The sequence below is a fragment of the Eretmochelys imbricata genome, chromosome 2, assembly GCF_965152235.1.
Source record: "Eretmochelys imbricata isolate rEreImb1 chromosome 2, rEreImb1.hap1, whole genome shotgun sequence".
NCBI lineage: Eukaryota > Metazoa > Chordata > Testudines > Cheloniidae > Eretmochelys > Eretmochelys imbricata.
Window position 1 is genome coordinate 188,756,839 of NC_135573.1, and position 24,747 is coordinate 188,781,585.

The window sequence follows — 24,747 nt, forward strand, 5'->3', positions numbered from 1 at the left end:
TATAAACAAAAGAACTGTTAGTGGGTTGCTTTGATTTGTAAACATTATGGTAATTAGAAGTTGTCCTTTTTTTTATTTGAACACAATAACCCTATGAATTCTAGATACAACAGTTACCTGCCTTGAAAATAACATTTTATTTACATGAACCAGGGTTCATGTTTAAGCATGTTTCTGACTTTCTTGACCCTGAATGAGGCATTACTGTGGACAGCTTTCTAGTGAGCAGGATTATGGAAGGAGCTAGAGGGAGTCCAAGAGCCCCAGCTTGCAGGTTGCTTTAAGAGTTGTCACAGTCACCACCTAGCGTAATTAAGGGTTACACATGCTGCAATTCAGGTGGGAGCATGGAGCATGTTAGGTAGACTTTCCAAAGCTCTACTTCAGTTACGGAACGGTCACTTTAGACTGCAGCGTTTCTCAAATGCAGCCACCAGGGGCTTTTCTTGCGGCCACAGCTTCCTGGGCTGTTATTGGGGGGGGGGGGGGAGAGAAGAAGCAGCAGCCCCTTCCCCTTCCTGGTGTTCCTGGATGCACTGCCTTGGTGTTGGTTACTGGGGCTTCCAGCAGGGGTTGGGCCTGAACCCCTTCTGGAGACACCTGGGGCACAATGCTGAAGGAGCAGGCAGCCGGTGAGTTCCACACCTTTTCAGAGGTGGTGGGGCTCAGGCTTTGGGCTTTAGCCCGGGGGTGGCGGGGAGGCAGTCTCCAGCCATGCGGCTTTGGGTTCTGTCCCCTGCGAGGCTTCAGGTCCCCCCCCGCCACATGCCCTTAGCCTCTGCTGCTTCCCCTGATCTTCCATCCAGGGCTTAATTTGTTCCCAGACTTGCGGGGCTGAGTAATTCTGCTGTGAAAAGTGATACTTGTATGTATGGTAATATCACTTTTCATAGCACATTTAGTAGCTAGTAATAAATAAATTCCAGCGCTTCAGATGTGCATATTTATTTTTCCTAAAGCTAATTAAGTATTTTAGGAAAAAGTGTGAGAGTGGCCACAAGCAAGAGTTGGTGGGCGCACTCTGAGGCCATCAAATAATTTGTCCTGAGAACCCCTGCTCTAGAGGTTTTATAATAGAAGTGCTGACGCTGCTTGAGTTAGCTGCTCGGTAATCTGTTTGTAATATAAATAAAAGAACTGTTAGTGGGTTGCTTTGATTTGTAAACGTTTGGTAAACTTCTTCACTCCAAACTGGAAGCACCACTTCTTCTCCCCAAGTATAGGGCTCCTTGACGGTCTTCTATAGTTTAGATTTTAGTACATAGAGGAAGTGCAAGAATTGCTTGGGGTGTGGAATTCCAATTATTTTCAATCTCCATTCTATTCCATTCCACTCCCTTCATAAGAATATAGAAACTAAGAGACTGGATAAGACCTGGGGTCCATCTAGTCCCATTTCTTTTTCTCTGGTAGTGGCCAGCACCCAACTGTTTCAGAGGAGGGAGCACAAAACTTTTCAGTAGGCAGATATGGGTAATTTCTGCCCACCTCTGACCTAGGGAAGTCTTTCTTACCTTTAATAATGAAATATTGGCCCTGAAGAATTAGGTTTTATCACTTCCAAATTATGTGTTTAAGTATTTACTATTAAAACTCTGGATATTGCTATCCTTATAAATGGCCAATCCCTTTTTGAATTTTGCTCAATTCTTGGCTCCAGTGACCCTCACTAGGACTTGGTCCCTTACTCCTTCTGTCCATCACATGAGTCTCATGTTATTCCATATTTTTCTGTTTTAAAAAAGAAAAACTTAATTCATTGCACCACAGCCAAAGCTTTGACACTGCGGGAATACTACATTCACATAATGTTCACATATCTCACATGTCACAGAGCCTTTGGCTCTCCAAATTGCAAGATCTAAGTTAGGATCAAAGCCCTGTGTTTGGAGGAGAACATCAACATATAAGTTCATTTTTCTTCTGCAGTTGTTGGTAGAGGAGTGTCTGGCAGGGAGCTTTTTCTTCCCCGTCTGGTCCAGCTGCCAGAGAGAGGGAGAGGTCTGGCCTCTGAGTTGCAAAACTTGAAGAGCCCAAAATTGTTTTGTTTGGCTTCAAGGCTGGTCCTGACCAATACTAAATGGAAGAAGCCCAAGGCTGAGAGCTGCTACCTCCTACTCCCGCCTTCTGTCACTCAGTAATGTTGAATGAAACCAACTGCCTGTGAGAGTTTTGTGTGTGTGTTAACAAATGTCCGGTGCTGTTCATCAGTTAGTTTGGAGAGATGCCCAGTAACAAGTACCCTAAGGGGCCACAGAAATTCATTGTAGCATTGTTTTCATCAACAGCTAATATTACAAATCATCAAATGTTTCTTAAATTAGTTTAGTTTTAGATTCTATTTTATAATTGCCAAAGAGATAGAGGCAGATGTGAGGGCTGGGATGATTGGAGAACCTCTCCCTGAACTGGCAGTCCTCGCTGACCTCCTGTATGTAAGGTGGTTTTCCCTCAAGGTAATAACATAAGGGTAAGAGTCTGGCTCTGGAGACCTGAATGTTGAGTTTCAGAATGCCCAAGTCATCAGAGGACATGCATGTCTAGGTGTCAGAAAGATTTTTAAAATAAAATTTGAAGTTTTTGGCATAAGCCTTTTTTTCCCTGTAGAGTATGGTATATCCAAATGTGGTGATACCAGTAACCTTTTATGTGTAGTTGTAATGTATGACACTTTTTCAGGCTGCCACTAGATGGTGGTAATTGTGCATAATTTTACAACTGGGTCTCTGTTATTGTAGAAGTCGCTTATATGGTGCTTTTGGTTTTTATTTTTTCAAATTAAGATTTTTTTCTCAGTGCTGATTGTGCCATCCTTATAATGGTTACTATCTGAGATTCTTTCTTGGCTTGTTGTAGATTTTAAAATCTAGTTTACTAGAGCTGATTTAGCCATGCAGATATATGTGATAATCATCTTCCATACCATTTTCTTGCACCACCACCCCCCTTTTTTTTCTATCCCCTTATTCTGTTTCTCTCTTCTCCTGAACAGGGAGAGGAACATTTATACCTCTTTAAACTATGCACAGTGCCACTCCTTGGAATGGACGATTTGGGTGCACTGTTAGATGATGATGGAATTTGTTCTGTTTTCCCCAAAAGCAATGTAGGGAGTGGGAGTCCTAGATCTCTGTTACACACTGGAATGCTGCTGCATCAGCAGGATAGCTGCATTTTAAAAAAAGTGACGTTTTTCTTGCTTATAACTTTTGTAAAATATTGACTTGCTGGTTTTGTGACTATAATAATCTGTCATTTTTTGTGGTATAAAATAGTAACGAGAGAGAGCCCGTACGACAATTGAATCTGTATGCAGTGATGCTTTCAGAGTACATGCTGGATATTGAGCTACAGCATCACGAAAGCTTATGCTCAAATAAATTTGTTAGTCTCTGAGGTGCCACAAGTCCTCCTTTTCTTTTTGCGGTTACAGACTAACACAGCTGCTACTCTGAAACCAGTTAGATAACAGGATCAGAGGACTGATTTACTGAAAGGAGAATCCCATTTGTTGGAATCAATATATTGATAACCCCAGTTCCATCTAAATTACATTCGAAATTCCCATTTTGTAAAGGGTGGGCACTCCAAGAAAAGGGGTCGGGAGCGGAGAGGTTGGAGGGATGTATTTTAAAAAATGTTGAGAACCCCTGATTTAGTGGAACTGGCCATAGCAGGAGGAAGGAAGGGGAGAGGAGGGACAGGATGGGCAGCTAGATGACTGTTTTTAAGCTGTAGAAGCTCACATTTAGGGGTTTTTTTTGTTTTGTTTTTTAAACTCTTTATGAATAGAAGTGCTTTCATTTGGAGGGATTCACTGCATCAGTCTGGCACAAACAAATGCCACATGTCTGGCTTTTTCAGCCAGTTTAGCTCATCAAAGTTCTAAATGTGCTAAGAGAGCTTCTGGGTGCTATCTGCATGTTAGAGTTATGGGGAGGTCTGGAGCTCGCTGCTGATGGAAATAATGAGAGTGCCTCCTTGAAGGATGGCAAGATGTTCTAACCAATTCTACCAGCCTGTGGATGGGGGTAGAGAAGCTTAAAGGAGGTGCCCGTCTAGACCATTTACTTAAGGTACTTTATTTTGTAAGTCTGTACTTATCACTGCAGAAAGTACATGGTCTGTAGTGAGATCATTTAATGAGGTGCCAATGTAATATGAAAGTTCAAGAAAGCAGATTTGAAAATTGCAGTGGGAACCCCAGCTCTGAATTTCTTGATTTCCACACAATGAAAATTTCATCCTGAATGCATTGGGAATGTAGGTTTATTTTGATGTGCATATAATTAGCTGTTAAACTCCATCAAAATTTACAAACCCAGTTTGCTTTTAATTTAAGACTAAATTGTACGGTGCAAATAAATGATGTATTCATTAATATCTCTGTATACGCAAATTGTCCTTAGAAGCTTCCTATGTTCCTATTTAATCATATAATGAAAACTTAATGTTTTTATTAACTACCTGAGGCCTGAAACAGGAGGGTGGATAGAAGTCAGTGGGAGATGAAATAAACTAAGCTATTCAAGAGGAAACAGCTGGACTGATAACCTCAGGACTGCTGACATGGAGAGGTAGTCTGTGATGGAGGCTTCCTTACGCTGGATTCCCTAGAAACTCTTGATTCTCCTAGAATGTGGCTGAGAGCTGTTTCTTAACTTTGGAGATTTTATTTTAAGTAGTATTCAGGAATAAGAATAGCACACTCCCTTTGGCCCCTGCTAGATCTGTGTGTGTTCTACAAATAAGTTTTTCTGAACTCTACTTCTGAGATTTTTACAGTGGGCAAAGTATTTCAAATGAGTGAATGTGAACATCTCTGCTACTACACTACTGTGATATCCAGTGACCTTAGGGTGGCAGTATTTACCATGTATTTGGAAGTGACGTGGCTAGGTGTAGATCAAGGCTTAGTCCCTTGCAATTAATAAAATGATAAAGGTTATGATAAAATTCAGCGACACAGTTATCCAGATCAAATGCGCTAAGGCCTGGTCTACACTTTCAGATTAGATTGACCTAAATATATTGCTCAAGGCTGTGAAAATCATCTTGCTCTGAGCACTGTGGTTAGGTCAACCGAACCCCCAGAGCAGATGCAGCTAGGTTAACGGAAGAATGTTTCTGTTGACCTAGCTACTGCCTCTCGCAGAGGGGATTTTTCTGCCAGTGTAGGGAAGTGTGTATGCTATAGCGCTCCAGCAGCATTGCTGTAGTGGCTATAGTGTAAGTCTGTCATTTCTTACAGGGACAATACTCCAGTTGGCCAAGTAAAAATTTCAGCATTTGACTCCTAGTTAATGCAAGTAAAAACTAAAGTTTTGAAAAAATAGTTTTTATACCTGCATTATGAGACCTGCAAAATTTTAATAAGCAAAATTGGGGTTCAGTTTTGCAGTCCTGTTTAGACACGAATGGTTCCACTGGCTTAAATGGGAGATACATTTGCTGAAGTGAGCCCTTCATTGGTATGTAATTTAATAATTCTGGTGATAAGGCTCTTTTTAAATTTGATTATAGTTCTTCTGCGTGGGATTATAATTTTGGCTCATCGTTAATTGTGTAATCTTATTACAATGTGGCATTTATACATCTGCAAATGATAACATCCTGCCTTTTATTAGGGACCTGGAGGAAAAGGAAAAACAGTTAAAGCGTTTGAAATGTAAAGTATTAAGTAAGGCCTTCATTTTTAACAGCCTTTATTTCCTTTCTTTCTCTCTGTCACTCTGGAGAGAGATTTTTAAAAGGAACCCCACAGCGTAATGGACAGTCTTTTAGGTGAAAAAGGAGAAATTAGTTGAGATTGGTTGGAGCTGTTCTTGTTGAAGTCTGATCCTGTTTCGTAGAAGACAAAACAAGACACACACACAAGTGGGGAGAAGAGAACAGCAAAGATAGAAAGTGCATTTTCTGTCTCTGGTGTTAACTATTACTTGCAACCTCACTGCTGGAAAAACACAGGCCCAGCACACAGTCTTATCCATCACTCTGAGACCTGGCAAAGTTGTACAATGTTGCACTGTTTAAGGCATTACTTTTGACTGCCTTTTTCTGATCAGAGGCTCACAGCAGTGTTGCAAAATACACAGTCTTAGCCGGTTAAGCCAGACTCTTACTAAACAGAAGGCAAAGGAAGAGAGAAAGGAAAAAAGAAGAAATAAGGTGGGGAAAGAGGACAAATGATGGGAAAGTGTGTCTGTGACAAAGTCTTACATGCCAGGTGTATTCAAGATGTAACCAATGATGGTGGAGGTGTGTTGCGGTTCAAATACAAGACAGCACAAAGCTTTAAGCAAGCAAGCAGGCTGGTCTGCCAACGGGCTGCTCCTGTCAGCTTAGGTGTAGCCATGCTAGAGTACTGGGAAGAGAGGTTCGCATAAGCAGCGAGCATCATCTCATTCCGTATTTCCTCAGGGTGATGACATACTGGAATAAGGCACGTACCTAACAATTCGTCAGGTGCTACAAAATCAGACAAACAAAAGTGGGTAACATTTACTATTAAAGCCAATCTTTCCCATAGGTTATATGTCATTTGGGCCCGTAACGGAGGAGGCGCTCCCGAGTCAACCCCTACAGGAAATAGCAGGCACAAAAGGCATACAATCAATACAGAATTAGCAGTGATTTGGGCGAGAATGGCCACAAACAGAGTCTCAGGAGTCTCTGGCTGTTGGCTTGCTGCCAGTCTTCGTTGAGCCGCGGCGACCAATGCTTTCACTGCTCCCCATGTCACGGGCTGGCTTGGGACGCGACGTCTCCTCCGTCTCCGTCCCGCCGTTGTCGACCCAGGAGGCACCGCGTTCTCCTCCAAGGTCAGCTGAAACTCCGGTATGGGGTTCGACAGCCCCTGGTGCCACGCCATGATGTTTCAGTGCCGGTCGCACACACCGGGCCGGAACCCACAACGGTCCTGCAGGGAGAGAGACAGCAGCATATCCCTGACCCCAAGTGATTAAAGGCACTGGGCCCAGCCATTGCGGATCGGGCAGCTGACGGTAATAGACACGTGGTCTTTCCAATACCTCGGACTTATGAAAATGCCAATCCGCGGGGGTCTGCTGATCTGTATTCAGTGTTAAATTATTTAAAGGAAACAAAAGGACATGCAATTGTTGCTGAATGTCTCCTAAGGTTCGGAGACGCAGCTCCCCTTGTTTTAATTGTTTGTCGAGCAAGGTTTTTAGCGTGCGATTTGCATGTTCAACAATGGCTTGGCCCGTGGAATTATAAGGGATCCCGTATTTGAGATGGACATCCCATCGGGCACAAAAGGTGGAGAGGGCTGTGGAGCAATAGGCTGGGGCATTATCCATTTTTATCTGGCTTGGGCAACCCATAACAGCAAAACAGGCTAGCAAATGGTGAATAACTTTGGGAGTGGCTTCCCCACGCTGTGGAGTCGCCCAGAGGAATCCCGAATAGGTATTAATGGAAACATGTAAAAATGAATAGGGGCGGAATTGTGGCACGTGAGTGACATCCATTTGCCACAGCTGATTTGCTGCGGTGCCTCTGGGGTTAACGGCATAAGAAAAGGTAGGGGCAGCAGCGGCACAGTGGGGGCAGGAACGAACAATAGAATGTGCATGATCAGCAGGAATGTGAAACTGTCGGGCCAAAACAGAGGCAGACTGATGAAAAAAAGAATGGCTTTCGATGGGGTCAGAAAAAAGGGAATTTACCTGACCATGTAATGCGCGATCGGCGCGCGCATTGCCCTCAATAAGTAGCCCAGGCAGAGGGGTATGACTGCGAATATGAGCAACAAAATAAGGGAAATTACGAGTGGTGATGAGATACTGTAAGGACAAAAACAGGCGAAGAAGGTCCGCATCGACCTGAGGGGTAATGAGGGCAAGGGGTAAATGATCAATTACCTGATAAATATAATGGATGTCCACAATTAAATTAAAGGGACAATCAGCAAAAAGTTGAAAGGCCAAAATAACAGCAGCTAGTTCCAAGGACTAGTGAAGCTGTCCAAGCGCTGTGCATGCAAGTGTTATTGCACAAGCGAATGAAGCGCTTTCAGCTTTTCTAGGGGGAGGGGCCACTGGTCAATCCATACGGGCTCTAAGGATTGCCATACCAATGGTAATGCGGAGGGCAAGGTGGGTGGGGGAGGGTTTTGGGCCATTATATATTAATATCGAGGGTGGTGTCCAGCTTTACAAGTAAGTCACGGCCCCAAATATTGAGGTGGACGGGGAGCACAAAAGGGCGGATCGTAGGAAGGGCACGGCCTACTGGTTTAGAGACCGTGACCCAAGACAAACTTTGGCGCCCGGGTTTGCTACCCCCGATCCCCCACAACTCTTTAGAAGGAACTGTTGGCCAACTGACCGGCCAGTCCTGATCACGAATCACCGTAACGTCAGCTCCAGTGTCCACCAGCCCTGTAAAGGAAAATTATTTAAAAGAAGTGTTAACTGAGGTTTCGAGGGGCGGAGCAACATTGTTAGAGCAAGTGGAGAGGACGTTTCGTGAGGCGGCGACTGAGACAGCGTTGATCCAAAGCCGCCTCCGCCCTGGGCTCGATCCTCTGCGGCTGGCACCTGACAGGGGACTAAAATCAATTGTGCAATTGACCGTCCACACGGGAGCGACTGCGGAAGATGGGTCCACACCTGAACCTTAATAACGCCAGTGTAATTGGCGTCAAGGACCCCTGGGATGACAAAAAAACCCTGTTTCCCAGCGTGTGAGCGAGGGAGAACCAGACCCACAAATCCGGCAGGGAGAGGTCCCGTCACCTGTGTAGGTATGGCGCAAACCTCCCCCGGTCCTCCTGGATAATCAAATCGAGCCCTGCACTTCCAGCAGTCGCCGCCCTCATGGAGTCTATGGATTTTAAGGCAGAGGAACAGTTTTCTGAGTGGGGAACACCCCCGTTTGGTCCTGGGTTTGGGGGGGACCCGTCGTGCGGTTTCCCGACCCGCTACGATACTGATTAGCCCAGTGATAGCCCTTCCGACACTTGGGGCACTTCTTTGAGGGTGGGCGGGCGCCATCGATGAGCGGCACTCCCGCTGAAAGTGACCCTCCTTACCACAGCGGTAACAACGCTTCCCCTCCTTCCTGCTTTTCCGCAGGGCGGCGGCCAGAACTCCAGCTTTATGTGCTTGGGTTCCGATGTTTTGGCACGCCCGCAGCATGTCCGACAGCTCTAGAATTCCAGAGGCTTGTGCCGCCTGGAGAGCACGGCGGCAATCCTCGTTTGCATTTTCAACCGCCATTTTTAACAGAATCTTCTGAGCTGCCGCAGGGTTATCCACCTGTCGGAGGATAGCCTCCTGCAATCTGTTGGTAAAATCCATAAAGGACTCTGATGCACCCTGACGGATACTGGCAAAGCTTTTGGTAGGCTTGCCTGAATCCGGGACCTTCCGGAAAGCATGCTGGGTGCAGGCAGAAATAATGGGGAAGACAGCCTGCTGGAGTTGAGACTGCATCTGAACAGTAGCAAACTGGCCGTCCCCTGCCAAGTGCTCATAAATGACACCTTGCTCTCTATACCTGGGCTTGGCGTTCCGTCATCTGCCGATACTCACTAAGCCAAATAACATACTGACTGGGCGTCAGCATCATGCGCAACAGCGCTTTCCAGTCTTCCGGGACCAGGGTGTACCCAGTACCTAGCCCTTCAAGGAGACCACGTACGTATGTGCTAGTGAGGCCAAACTCGCGAATCACTTTCTTTACGTCTCTGATCACCGAGTAAGGCAAACTGACCCAGTTTGCAAGCTGGTTGCCCTGGCCATCATCCTGCTAGGTCACCGGGCAAACTGAGACCAGATCAGCTAATTCCTCTGCTGTAAGATCTGGGCGAGTCTTCGCTACGTGAACCATTTGTTGCACCAGCGAAAGCCCCTGAGCAGACACGGACGACCCCCCGGGGGGCCCCAGAGCATGGGACCCCACGGGGGGATGGTGACCCCTCACCGGCTCCAGAGGGGAAGACAAAGGAGGCAGCAGTAATTGAGGCACTGGGGGCGAAGCAGGGGGAGGGATGGCTGCAGGAGCGGACGGGGGTGGCAAGATCGGCAGCCCCTCTGTTGGCGCGGGAGAGGGTCTTTCCGAGGCGACACGCTGTGTCGCATCGCCAGGAGGGGGGATGGCTGCAGGAGCAGACAGGAGTGGCGAGATCACCGGCCTCTCTATTGGAGCGAGGGAGGGCCTTTCCGAGGCGACACGCTGTATCGCATCGCAGCAGAGGTGCCAGGCATGTAAAGCCTGCACGGGCGACCGAGGCTCTTTGTGCAGTGTCTGGCCCAACCGCTCCCAGTCCGCTAGCTTAAGGGTTCCGGCTTCAGGGTACCACGGGCATTGGGCACTCACCTCTTGTAGCAGGAGAGTGAGTTCTCGAGTGGGGCAATCATGCTGAGCCTTACGCAGCAAATACTGTAGCTCATTGCGGTGTTGCACTTGCAAAGCAGAGAAGGAGCTTCCCATACTTACCACAATGAAAAATACTCACTGGGATCCGCGAAGCGGATGAGTGACGCGTCTGAAACCCTTGCTGGGCGAGGTGAGTGCTGAGGGCCCCACGTTGGGCGCCAGTTGTTGCGGTTCAAATACAAGACAGCACAAAGCTTTAAGCAAGTAAGCAGGCTGGTCTGCCAACGGGCTGCTCCTGTCAGCTTTCCACCCTCTCCTTTATTCTTTCTCTCCCCCCGCGCATTACATTCTCCAACAGATAAAAGGAATACACTGGCTTTGTTTAATATTCTTATTTACCAATTTCTATCTACCGCATTCCTTGCTCTCGGGCCTTGAGCCCAGTCCTGGGAGGCTTCCCACGGTTCATGTCATCTGGGCGAGATTCCAAGGTTCATGCCCTTGAGAGGAGCCGTGTGTGCACTGCTCCTACACAACACTGCGGGTGTGCCCTGAATGTTGCCAAGTGAATGAACCTTGTATGAATGCTACAGAGGTGGCAATATCATCTGGATTCCTCAGGACATCTCTCTGGATTATGATGAAGGCAAAATGGTGTCATGCCAGATCTTGGGATCTCAGGAGACTCTGGGGATGGCAGCCATGATGGGGAAGCTTGCTCATTCCCCTTCTTTTAATCAGCCAGCATTGCGATAGCCAGCTTCTCCCCTCCCCCAAAGTCTCTTTCTGAGGACCCCAGAGGGAATGATTGGCAGAATAGCCCGTTTTCTCATTATATTGTCCAGCAATTAGACCTAATTTCTGACACAACAACTTTAGTTCATTGACTTTATTATAGACCAGTCAGCTTAACTTCAGTATCCCAAAAGATAATGGAGCAAATTATTAAGCAATGTCTTTGCAAACACCTAGAACGTGAGTGGGCCTGAGGGCCACATCTGGGTGGGGAAATGGTATGCAGGGCCATGAATGTAGGGCTGGGGCAGGGGGTTGGAGTGCGGGGTGTGTGAGGGGATGCGGTGTGCAGGAGGGGGCTCAGGGCAGGGGGGAGGGGTGTGGGGTGTGGCAGGGGGTTGGGGTACAGGGAGGTGCAGAGTGCAGGAACGGGCTAAGGGCAGGGGGTTGGGGTGCAGGAGGGGTTCAGGGTGTGGGTCCCTGTTCAGTGCTGCTTACCTTGAGAGACTCCGGGGTGGCAGCGGCGTGCAGCAGGGCTAAGGCAGGCTCCATGCCTGCCCTGGCCCCATGCCGCTCCGCTCCCAGAAGTTTCTGACAGTGGCTCCGGGGGGGGAAGGGGAGCAGGTGGCTCCGCCGTGAGCTGTCCTCACCTCTGGGTACCACCCCCAAAGCTCCCATTGGCCACAGTTCCCCTTTCTCAGCCCATGGGAGTTGCGGGGGGCAGTGCCTGCAGGCGAGGGCAGTGTGCAGTGCTCTCTGTCCCCCTCCCCAGGGCTCGCAATCCTGTGGGCTGGATTGGAAGCCTTGACAGGCTGGATCTGGCCCTTGGGCTTTAGTTTGCCCTCCCCGAACTAGAAGATAATAAGGTGTTAATAATAGGTAGTAGTCAGCATGGTTTTGTCAAGAACAAATAGAGTCAAACCAACCTAATAGCTTTCTCTGACAGGGGAACAAGCCTTGTGGATAGGGAGAAAGCGGCTAATTCAGTCTGCCTCTCTTTTGCACCTTTTCCCATCAACATTTATCATTATGTGATTGAAACATTTTGTAAACTTTCCCACAATTGAGTTCACAATTAGGGTAAGCTTATAGGCCGGGGTGGGCAAACTACGGCCCGCAGGCCAGATCTGGCCCGTCAGGGCTTTGGATCTGGCCCGCGGGATTGTCACCCCTGTGGTGCCATGGGCCCCGCACCGCTCCCTGAAGCGGCTGGCACCTACCCCCTCAGCTCACATTGGTCGCGGTTCCCCGTTCCCGGCCAATGGGAGCTTTGAGGGAGGTACCCACGGGCAAGGGCAGCACAGAGAGCCCTCTGTCCACCCCTTCCCCAGGAGCCGCAGGGATGTGGTGCCGGCCGCTTCCGGGAGCAGTGCGGGGCCAGGGCAGGCAGGGAGCCTGTCTTTGCCCGGCGCCGCTCCAGGTAAGCAGCACCAGGCCAGAGTCTGCACCCCAAACCTCTCCTGTATCCTGCACCTCAACCCCCTGCCCTGAGCCCCCGTCGCACCCCTCCTGCACCCCAACCTCCTGCCCTGAGCCCCCTCATGCATCCCTTCCACTGAGCCCCTTTCTGCACACCACACCCCCTCCCACACTCCCTCTCACACCCCAACCCCCTGCCCCAGCCCTACATTTATGGCCCTGCATACCATTTCCCCACCCAGATACGGCTCTCGGGCCAAAAGGTTTGTCCACCCCTGTTATAGGCCTAGTTAGTTCAGCACACCCATGTTTTTCCTTCTGTATATACGAGAGTAGAATCAGAACAAGATTCAGAATGTTAGTTGGTTTGGGGATTTATTTTTTATAGCTGCCTTTGTTAGATAACACCTTTAGTTTCTAGCTGTGTGTAAGGCCCAAGGCAGCTAGGGATCTTCTTGCATGGATACCCATAAACGGACCTTTGTTTTGGAATTAGGAAAGTGAAGGCTCATGCTATTCTCTGATCTTTTTTAAAAAAAGATACTCTTTAGCTGGTACTCACCATAAACTGCGCTTGCTGAGATAATGAGACACTGTCTGCAAGCAACCCCATAACAGAGTATCCAGTAAAGATATTCATCATTAAGGTCATGCCGTTCTAAAAAGTCTCTTTCTTGTCTTTTTTTTCACCCCTCTTCTCACTGGTGTCTTTTGTCCCATTCATCTTTAACAGGCTGTATTGTTAACCATTTGGAACTTACGGTAATTTTCTCTCTCTTTTTTTTTTTTTTAATCATGAAGGGCAGAGGTAATTAAATATTAGTCTTAAACATTTCTGCAGAAAGTCAAGGAACCGTCCAGTATAGTCTGGTGACTAAAACAGATACTGGACTTCTGTATTCTTTTGCCAGCTCTGATGCTAATTTTGTGTGTTACCTTCATTTCCACCCTTGTAAAGTGGAAATAATACCTCCTTTGTGGAGATGATATGGGCATACTGTTTGTGAAATGCTTTGAGTCCTTGGATAAAGGCTGCTTTAGAAATGAAAAGTATCTATTTTCTTTTACCCCCATCCAGTTCAGCAAATGCCACTCCTGAATTTGAAGGCCGGGGAGGAGAAGAGCTTGCCACAGAGATAGTAAATACGCTCTACAGAATATTTAGCAGTGAGAGCACCATAGACGTGAAATCCCTTTGTATTAATCCCAGAGAACACTGCTGGGTTCTCTATGTTGATGTTTTGGTAAGTGAAGCAAAGAACAGGTAATTTAAGTTCAAGGGAGTCTTCAAGGTACTGAGCTACAGAACATTAAAAAGAATAATTCAGTAATATTTTTAAAATATTTACACAGTTTAAATATTATTGCATGTCCATGCCCCACTGTAATGCTGTGTGGGGTGGGGGAAGAGAGGAAAGAAGGGTGGCTAACATAACCACTCACACCATATATCTCTTGACACTGTATTATTGCTGGTGGATCCTTGGAACAGAACAAAAGCTTTATATCGAAGTGATGGGGCTTCTCCCTCCTCCCCCCTAGAAGGTTTAGATTTTATTATTGAAGTGTGTGTAGAGAGCATGAATACTTGATCTCTTTCTAGAATGGAAGCTAAATTTTGTCCATTTTCTGAAGTTAACCTAATGAGTTGCTAAATCAAAATAATGTGCTTAAAGTTTTCAGAGGGAGAGACAGCAAGACTTGAATACAGGTCTGGGAGCCAGGAACTCCTGAGCTCTATTCTCAACTCTGACACTTATTTGTCTAAAACAGAGAGTCAGTATTTCCCTATTTTGTAAAATGGGTAATAACTGATAACTTCTTCCAACAGATGGATTAGTTCATGTTTCTAAAGTGCTTTGAAGATGTAAAGCTCAGTGATAAGTACAGTTGCCAAAGTCAAATTTAGGTCTGTGTTAACAAACAAGAACATTCAAATGCAGACATATCTAAATAAATGATGTATGAAAATACAAATTCATTGTTCTTTTTTAAAAAAAAAGGCATTAGTCTAATTATATAGGGATGTGCCTACTGTGACTAACTGTACAGAACAATCAGATGTGTACTGATGCAGTTGGTTACAGCCAGCTTATCAGAACCTAAAATAATTTAATTGAAAATGAGGGGCTGTTTTTGAAGAGTAGCACTGGGAACTTCAATTATTTGGTAAACGTGAACAAAGCTACAGATTATTAGACAATATGCATCAGTAAATCACTTTTAAAATCTCATGTGTCTCTTACTGCACAATATTTCAAACTTCTTGTTTGAATTGTTTATGATACTGCCAAGTTTACCTTAGCAGTAATTCTGTAAACCTCCATGGGTGAGCAGATAATGTTAATGATGGGCATTTTGATTCTTTTTCTTAGTCAAATTTAAATTGATTCCCACACTTACTTCTGTATAGCTTTAGTTATCTTAGATTGTTAAATATATCAGTATCTCAAAGCTCCTTATGTTATATATCTTGTTGATTCACATACTTTCTTACATGGTCAGGTTTATACTTTTCACCCAACTGAAAATTTTATTAGTAAGTCTAATGGAAATGTGTTCAGGACTAGGATTTGTGCTGCATAGAGTGCAAAGGTAGAACTCAGATGATAAGATTTATTGTATTTAAATCTATTGTTTCTTTTGGGGCTGAGCGGTGTGTACCATTGAAGAACTACTTACTCCTGGGGAATTCTGCACCACTGTGCACTTGCAGAGTTCATGTCCTCCGCAGATTTCTTTGCTTCCCCGTGGAAAAATGACTTTCTGATGGGGAAGCAAAGGGAAGCCACAAGAACAGTCATACGCCCCTGGGCACATCGTTTTGGGCGCCTGTAACAGCCAGCAGAGAGGTAAATCACTGCAGGAAGCTGGGGGCGAGTGGTGAGGCTGGGGACGCCCCAGATTGTGTCTCCGACCCTGCACCAGGCTCAGCTGCTAGTCCCAAGTGGGCTGGAGCGGAGAGGACGGGACTTCTTTTCCTTCCCTTGCAAGGAGCAGCCAGGTCTGGGTCAGATCCACTCCCAGAAAACTCCCCTGGCTGCAGGAAGCTCCATCCCCTCAGACTTTGTGCCCCCATCGCTCCTCAGCCATGGAGGAGGGGACACTGTATGGGGAACTGTTACCCTGTCTGCTCAACCCCCATGCAACTGGGCCCCACCCCCCCATCACCATACCCTTACCCGCCCTGCACCCAGAACCTCCCACCCCACCAAGCCTCACCTCCTGCACCTGGAGCCTCCCACACCCGAACCACAACCCCTCTGCATCTGGATCTGCTCCCACCCCACCCCCAGCTGAGGCCCATGCACCCAAACCCCCACCCCAACTAGTCCCACTCTCCTGCACTTGGACCACCCCAACAAGCCCCCCCACCCAGACCTCCACCCCACTGAGCCCCAACCAGCTACACCTGGACCCCCCTACAGAGTGTCTTTGCCCCTGTGCATCCGGATTCTCCCTCCCCACACTAAGCCACCCACACCCAGATTGCCCCACACAGAACCCTCTCACCCTGCACCTGGATCCCCCCCCGCCCCCCACTAAGCCCTTCCACACTTGGATCCTGCTAGGCCGAGCCTGCCTGCCCACACCTGGTGTACCTGCATGGAGGGGCAGGGCTCCATCATGTTTCTGGGGCAGGCCCAGCCCTTGCACTGTGTCAGGATTGGGTGCAGCCTCAACACTGAGTCCGTATCTGGGGAGGGACTGCAGGATCTCCCACCTCTGCAGCCAGTGGACTGTGCTCCCCACTGCCATGCTGGAGCCTCCACATTTATTTATTTTCCAAATTTGCAGAATTTTAAAATATTGTGCATAGAATTTTTATTTTTTTGTGTGCAGAATACCCTCAGGAGTGACTACTGGTATTGCTACAACAAGCATCATTAATGTACGGCTCTTTTCAAATCTCAGTGTTTAAATTGACCAAGATATTTGTGCTATTTCCTATTATAACTATAGGGAATACCATAAGATAGAGTAACGATGTTACAGTGCAGTAAGGGTCTAATATTTATAGGTATTTCTGCCACACTGTCTGTGAGAGTGCTCACTGTACTACATTTTAACGTTATACTAATGGCACATTACGGACATCTGTAATGTCCACACTAATATCAAGTGGACTTTTCTGTTTTTGAAAGTGTAATGATGAGCAAATTAATGAGAGAACACTTTTTACTGCATTTTTCACTCGATGCATAAGAATAGCTCCTTTTCATGTTAGTGGGAGTTGCACAGTAAGTTGAGGAGAGAATAAACCTCATTAAGTTTCTGTCAGAAGTTTTTAAAAAACCTGCATTCTTGGATATGCAATAGAGTGCATAGAATATATTTGTTACTAAAATAGCTTGTTCTGAAAGATATCTGATTTCAGTGGGTTCTTGCGCCATTTCTTATTGACATCTATATAACCGTGCACAATTCCACAGAAGTATCTGAGTTTCAGCTCTTATTTGAGGGTAAGGTTTGACCAGTATATGCAACTTCAGGAGAAAAGGGAGAAGCGATTTCTTTAACAGATGGTGTTGATGTGAAGTCACTCATCTAAAAAGAAAGATACTTTCTTTGTTAATGGCCTGTATTTTATCTCCAGGATAGTCGAGACTTGTCTTAATTGGTTGCACGGTCACACTGTTAACGTTCAGTAGACTGAACCAAAAGGAGTTAATTAGACTACAAATTTGCATGCAGAACCCACCCAGGGGCTCTCAGCTAATGCTCTGGTTGTATGATAGTGGTCTCAAGAAATGATCATTCTATTTTTTTTAGATGCAAAAAATTCCATTACCCCTAGAGCAGCACAGTGAGTACAGAAACACCCTAAGCCATGGATCTGCAGTCTTTTCACACCTACAGTTTCCTTTTGTTGCTGATGCTAAAGACTGGCTTTTAGGAGGCTTTTGTCATGATTGCCACATTTATAGTCCTCTTCACACAAATTGCCCCAGCAATCTGTCGTACTGGATGGGGAGAATGAGCGTGCGGTTTTTCCACCTCCTTAACAGCACAGCATACACATGGGAAGACTACATTAGGCTCTAGTAAAATCTTAGCCATTTCCTGTTGAGCATCTGTAGAAGGGGTTTTTCTGTCACTACTGACTTGGAGACTTTTCCTCAAGGAGAATTAGGCTGGGCCAGGTTTAGCATTTTATTTAACCACTCTTGAGTTTATTGTGGTTTGCAGAGGAATGGGTAGCTTTTTTTTCTTCCCACAACTCAACTGAACAGATTGAACAAACAAACATTCGCCATGTAGGAATGTTCGTTTAAAAGATACTGTTTTGAAAGAGTTGTACCATGGGTAGCACAATGGGTCCCTGGCCTGTAGGAGCTACTGTATTACAAATAATAAAAGTTTATATTGGAGGTCTGAACATAACCTTAATTACAGTACAGACACATCTCGTTTTTGTTTTAATTATTATAGAGTGGTTTTATTGCATTTATCCAGTAAAATCCAATAACTACTGAAAATGGCAGGCTAATTTCTCTGTATCCAGCATTTGTTGCATAGCAGTAATTTGGTCACCCTGTGTCTTTTAGCTTTTGCTTTCACCTTTTGTCAGTTTCACCTTTCAGTCATCAGTCTGTCTTGGTACAAGTAATCAGTCTGAAATGTAACCCTTAGTTAATTTAGAGTTCATTTTCTCGTAGGCTTTTTAGTTTTCTATGCTGATTACATTGGCCATATTTCAGAACTGTACACTGAAACTTAATCCACTATCTTCACATGAGCCAAGTAGATTGGTGCATCCATGCATCTCCTGTTGAGATAGGGGCGAGTGCTTTCGTTGGGTAGGTTTTTAAAAGAAGAAGAATTACATGGATTAAGAATGAATGCCATAACTCTCTTATTCTGAGTTTTTATTTTTAAATATTGCCATAACTACAGCTGGCTGAAATTTCCTGAATTTCACATTTGACAAAAAATTATTTTCAACAACTTATACCCCTTCAATTTTCACTGAAAGTTTTAGAGTTTTTCAAGTAGCTGTAGTGGTAACGAATGCTCTTCTAAAAATAATCTTTACCGCTGCATTTTTGTGATCACTATGCTGTGCACTGTGCTGCCTATATTTGATGGTTTTAAAATTGAAGTTGAAAGCATTCACTTTAAAGTGCAATTTTGGAAAGAAACTGATCTAGTATAGTTGGCTGTGACTTTGAGTATATTTTAAATATAGAAAGTTTTTTAGTGTTTCAGTGTCACAACAATTTAGGGAATATTTTGATTTTCTTATAATAGTTTATGGGTTTTGTGTTTTTACCTCAGTTATTGGAATGTGGTGGCAACCTCTTCGATGCAATCTCTATTGCAGTGAAGGCAGCTCTCTTTAATACAAGGTAAGGCACAGTTCTTAATTTTCTTGGGAGAATAAATACTTTCTGAGCACTTTTTTAAAGCTTAAACATTAAAACAAAAATTAAGGGATTGGCTGTCTAGGTCAACTTGCATCCAGATACAAAACTGAACATTTACATCCAGCTGAAATGAATTAGTGATTTCGGTCCAGTTTCTGTTGGGCAAGCATCCTCCTTCATGACAAGGATGCTTATTAGCAAAGCGTTGAAAGATTGAATGAGCGTGGTAACCCTTGTCACCCCTTTAAACATGGCCAACTTCAGAAAAAGCTTATTTTTTGGCGGCAGTGTATAATTATAAAGACCTTCATGTCCTAATTTCCAGACAGGCTGAAGCCCATGGAGGCTGCAGGTGCTTGGCACCTCTGAAAATCACTTCCTCTGTCAATAGGGCTGTCAGACTGTCACCAGCTCTAAATTCCTGTATAAAAAAAATGGAGTTTTTTCTTTTGCATTAAACAACATGAATTCTGGTTCATAGTTTCTTCACAGAACTGTTGACTGAGAGAAGGAAAGTGTCGGTGAGTGCCAGAGCTCAGCAAACCTTTGCGCAAGTGCAATGTCATTAACAAAACCATCAATTTTGCTTTGCTACCTACTCTGCGTGGTGGAAGGCAGGGAGTCTGGAGCAGAGGCACTTTCCATGCCATTTCTTCATCTGCCTGCTAGCGATAGCTAAATTTGGCAACATGGATTCACACTTACAGGAGTAAGTTAGCCAATACTTCAGCTGAATGGGTAGGTTCTATGTACAACCAGATGAAGAAAGTCCCCAATAGGCAAATGTTACATTTCTAGTTTGTCAATAAACCTTTGCAGCAAATTCTTTCCAACAAGAGTGTGATGAGTGATCTTGTGAACAAAAGTTGCCAAATGTTGCATAGTGAGACTCCAGAATAGCTTTCCAAAAGTTAAAGTTTGTTGCAAGCGCAAGAGATCTGAAGGTGATCTCAAACTGTTCTACAGCAGTGTAGTGAAACTCCATTGGCTTCAGTAGTTACTCCTGAGTTATGCCAGAGTGCAATCCGATTGCAGCTCTATGGTTGAAAAGCATCATACAAGGAAAAAAGCATGGTTTTGAAGACGTATATCAGGTTGTTAAAATCTGTTTGTTCAGACATGAAGAAAGTCTCTTGAGATTGAGAGAGACAAGATGGGTGAGGTAATATCTTTTATTGGGCCAACTTCTATTGGCGAGAGAGACCAGCTTTCAAGCTTACACAGAGCTCTTCTTTAGATCTGGGGAGCATATTCAGAGTGTCACAGCTAAATATAAGGTGGAACAGGTTGTTTAGCATAAGTAGTTACCTTGATTAGTCCCTTGAAATGTGTTAACACCCCTCTAGTCCTGGTGTGGGAGAGAGGTTGAGACAATAACTCTGCTATACTTCATTCCTGTTGGTATTTTACTGAACAGTCTCCTGTTTTAATCATCTCCATGGTGGCTTTTTTAAAGGAGTAAAGTGTTCCTGTAATGTGGAATCCATTAAAAGTTATATTCTTACACATTGGGAAGCTGCCAAAGACTTGCGAACTTGCTAAGGGTGAAAAAATGTTGCAAAACGATTTTATGGGAAAGCTGCCTGGATGCTGTTAGTCTAAATTCTAAGTTTAGTTTGTAACAGCTGCTGTTCCATGGTTCTTTTTTAGATCACTTGTTTGTGCTTTATGTACAAGATATCTGGGCTTTTTGAAATGTAGTTTAAACAGAAGTCCTATTTTGAAGGATACTGTATATAAAGAAAATATAAAAACTAAAACAGAACAGCACTGTGTTAGGAAAAACTTATTGCAAGCTAACACTGGAGGACATGATGCGTGCCGTGCTTGCTTTAATAGTTCTTTCAAAAACAGTGCATTTTAAACTAGATATCTTTCATCTAGCATTTGAGTTAGCTTCATTGCACTTATGAGAGTGAGAGACTAATGGCTTGAGTTTGGACTAGTGTGGGCAAACACTGTCTAAGCTTCTCCAAAGCCACTGCCAGTACCTTCTTTCAGTTTTGACCTACAAGATTCTTGCTTATTTCACTTTAGCACAACTGGCATTCTCTGCTCAAGTATGAACTGGGAAGAGCTATTGTTGTGAGGAACGTGAAGAAACCACCAAACTCACTTTTATTTGTGAACTAAGAACTTGAGCTCTGTCCTTCAGAGGTGAAAGGCACTAATCCACTATGCAATCTAGTCATTCTTTCCTTCCCCTTTTCTTAGTTCCAGATATTTACTTCTTTACAGACTACTTTGAAGTTTCCTACAACAGCTACTAGCCCACCAGAAAAATATCACTTCAATCATGTTAGTCCATTTAAAAACTAACTTCAGTATTTTTATCAATGCCAGACAATTCAAATCTAACTGTCCTGAACTTGTCTCTTATAGCTATATTACTTTTCCTTCATAGTAATTTCGTGACCAAGTTTCCATTATAAACCTGTTTTCAAAGGTGTTTATATCAGCTTTAAAAAGACCAGCTCTTGCTTGAAACCTGGAATCCAAATTAGTGTGTTCTGGCTGCCATGTTTTTGAAGCATTTAGTTCTCAAATGCCTATCTGAGCCTTGTAGAGCAATAATTTTATCCTTAGAACCAAGCTTGTATAGCTTCCATCATAGCTATGGGCAATCCTTTCTTTAGGCTTCAAGGAATCCAAGATGGTGACCTAATATGATGGCATATTTAATTAATAAATATTGCATTGTTTAGACAGCTTTAAATGACTCACCGAATACTAACTGAATAGTATTCCTTCAGTTCTAGTACTAAGTAGGTATCTAAAGGCACTTAGGGCACATTCAGCTGTAGTAGAAATCTGTATTTTAGTGGAGCTGTATATATGCCAGGGCTGAATTTGCCCCATTGTATATCCAGTGTTGTGTTTTGGAACACAAACCTCTGTATGTTGGGGCCTGGAACAACATTCCTCAAGTTATTGCATAAATGTGCAAATACAGTGCTGTGGTTTAGCATATTAAACTATTATGGCATATGTATAATTGTAACTCTGGCAAAAGCTAGATAGATTGTGACTTTAGGCACTTGTAACTGAAAATAGTCACTATATCAACATTAGATGTCACTCTGCCCCTTACTCAATAACAGGGTAGTGATGGACTCCCCCACTTCTCCTCCCCCCCGTGGGGCACCAGTAGAGACCACTTGCAGATGTAAAGCTAGTTTTGCAGGTGGCAGTTCTAGACCTCCTGCACTGAATTGAGAGCATTGCTGGTGTGCAACTGGGTACTCATGTGCTGGCTTTGCATTTGCTGCAGTGATGAACCTTCTGCAGGTTTTAACACTATTGTGGGACCTCAACAAATAAGTACAGTGCACAAAAATAGAATGATTAGATTTACAATTTGCTTAGTCTGGGTTCTGGAGAGAAGGCTTTTCACAAGAGATGGGGAATCTGATGCTTTCCAGGAATGCCCTTGATCCTGCAAAAATCTATTTCTACTTCTTGCTTATTTACCAAGGTGGCTGTAATCACCTTCCCACTTCTTTCATGCTACTAATATTTTTCTCTGTCTGCCCAGCTCATGCTGTCCCCTCTTGTCTTAGTAGATGTTTGTTCTTGTCCATGACTTCATCTCCTCTTGCCTTGAGTACTGCAACTCCTTCCTCTAGGGACTTTCCAAATACTAGCTCTTGCAACTGCAGCATATGGAGATGCATTACTACTTGCTGCCTTCTGTGTACATTGCTTTCCACTTCCTATGCAATTCAGAAAAGGGGTTAAAGATTGCTTTCTATGGGCTTGATTTTAGCCTTCTTTTAGCCTCTCTGCTTGTCTCGCACACTGCTCTGATTCTGTTCCTCCAAACAACCTTGTCGCTGTTGGCTCAAGAGCCTTCTCCTTTATAACATGTCATCTTGTATCAGCCTATGTGTAACCAGCTAACTGTCTTGCCCTCTCAGTTGTAAATAAAGTGTTGTTAATTTTCAGCTGAAAACATCCTATATAAAACTACAAAGTGCTTTAGATGCAGTTATGTAAGACTATACAAAATAGATGCATTCTGTTTATTTTAAAAGATTTTTGTTTTGGTTGGTCAGTATTATGCAGGGAATATGCCTTTTCTCTCTGCAGATGTCTAAGCTGTTACGAAGCACTTGCCATTAGGACTCTGTATGAACTGCAACTAAAATAGTTTCCAGGGATTAAAAAAACAAAAGAAAACACTTTGCTCCTGTAAGGAAAAAATGTTCATTAAAGCTGTCCAGATATTTTACTTTAAAAGATGTTACAGAATGCATAGAATAAGTCTCTCGAGTCTAATTTGTAACACACACGACACTGTGCTGTAAAAGTATTAATATAAACAAATATTGCTGTTAGTTGTCATCCAGTTACCAAAGCTAATTTTTCAGAGATGCACTGAGGTGTGTTATATCTTCAAGGAAAGTGCACAGACATGGGAGATCTCTTTTCTTTTTACTGGCCTACAAAATAAGAGCTTTCATGCTATATTCATCCCTGAGGGGAAGCAGCCTTCTCACACCAGTGGACTCCATCAGAATTGCACCAGGGCCGAACATGGCCTTCACATTATGGGCAGGAAAAATAAAGCAAGTGATTATTTGGAAACTGTTCCAACTGATCTTTTATTCATTACCATAAGAATGTTAAGTTCATCTTTTTTTAAATTTCCATGGAATTTATACATACTGTGCATATAATATGGCCAACTATGTCCTATAAGTCTGACAAATTTTAAAATATAGAGACTTATCCTTCACATTCACATTTTAAGTAATATGTGAAATTGAAGGTCTCAGGCATTGTTGAACAAAGGGTTTGGGAAAAGTATATATAATCCTTCTTTGTTAAAGTGTAATATCTGTTCTGGATGAAGATGTCTAAAGAATTCATTTCTTTCTCTTGATTAGACTCCTCCTAAGTGGGGAATGTGTCCTAAAACATTCACCTATACAAGGTTATCCCATCCTATATACTTCTCCGAACTTGTGCCTCTTGATTTTCATTGCTGTGGCTGATAGGAATAATGGAATTGATCAAGAATGTGAGGGGGTAATTTCCGTTTGGCAGATGTCTAGCACAGGGACTGAAAAATTGACTGCATGCTTCTTGACACTAGTTGAAGGCCTAAACCTGTGAGCCAGAGGTAGACGTGAAATTTGAAGGTTGAGAGTCAAACTAGCACCTTTGTGAGAGGTCCAGCCCTCTGACATCCCAGCTTTTATGGAGGATGCTGGCATTTCTACTGAAGCTTCTCTTGGGACCCTGCTTGATGGCTCTGTTTTTCATATCTACCTCTACTAGCTGCCAGGAGGCCCTACTGTAGAAGGGGGAGAATCTCTCAACTGGTGAGGAAAGCATTCTGCCACTCTAGCCTTCCCCCAGTAGTTAGTCTCCTTCCTCCTTGAATAACATTAGTGCTTATGTCTGCTTCTGGTCATAGCTTTTCCCAGCATTAGCAGCAACACAAAATTGGCACGAGTTTCACTGCCACTCACAGGATTATGGATTGTAGCACTGAAACAAGATCAGAGCTTTGTTAGCTTAACTCTGTTCCTGCTTGTTTAAACTATACGCAGAAGCAGCAGAACCCAAGAAGTTGCCATCCGCAGACCCTAGATGACAACATTGCATCACTTGACAATTACTTCATAGCATAGTTGTGTAACTGTAACAACAAGAAGCTTTAGTATTTAAATTAATCTAAATTCTGAAGAAATGGATTTTTGTAAGAACTAATTCTTGCCATGTAAGCACTGGTTTCTCCCCTGAGCCCTGACAATGTATAGCTGATCACTTACTTGCTGGTATGTTTAAACAAAAAGCATTTTATCATTAACTGATGTGACTATGGAGATCAGAAGCATTCTTTAGAATTAAGGCTAAAATCCTTCAGTGC

The 24,747-nt window shown here is 44.1% G+C and overlaps 1 protein-coding gene across 1 annotated transcript in view; it reads left to right on the forward strand.

Annotated features, from left to right (window-relative positions):
• EXOSC7 (exosome component 7) overlaps positions 1-24,747 on the forward strand; it is a 35,213-nt gene that overhangs the window by 4,368 nt on the left and 6,098 nt on the right. Inside the window, exons 4-5 of the mRNA XM_077811132.1 lie at positions 13,580-13,745; positions 18,781-18,851. Of these exons, the coding sequence (XP_077667258.1) occupies positions 13,580-13,745; positions 18,781-18,851 (237 nt within the window). The remainder of the gene's footprint in view (positions 1-13,579; positions 13,746-18,780; positions 18,852-24,747) is intronic.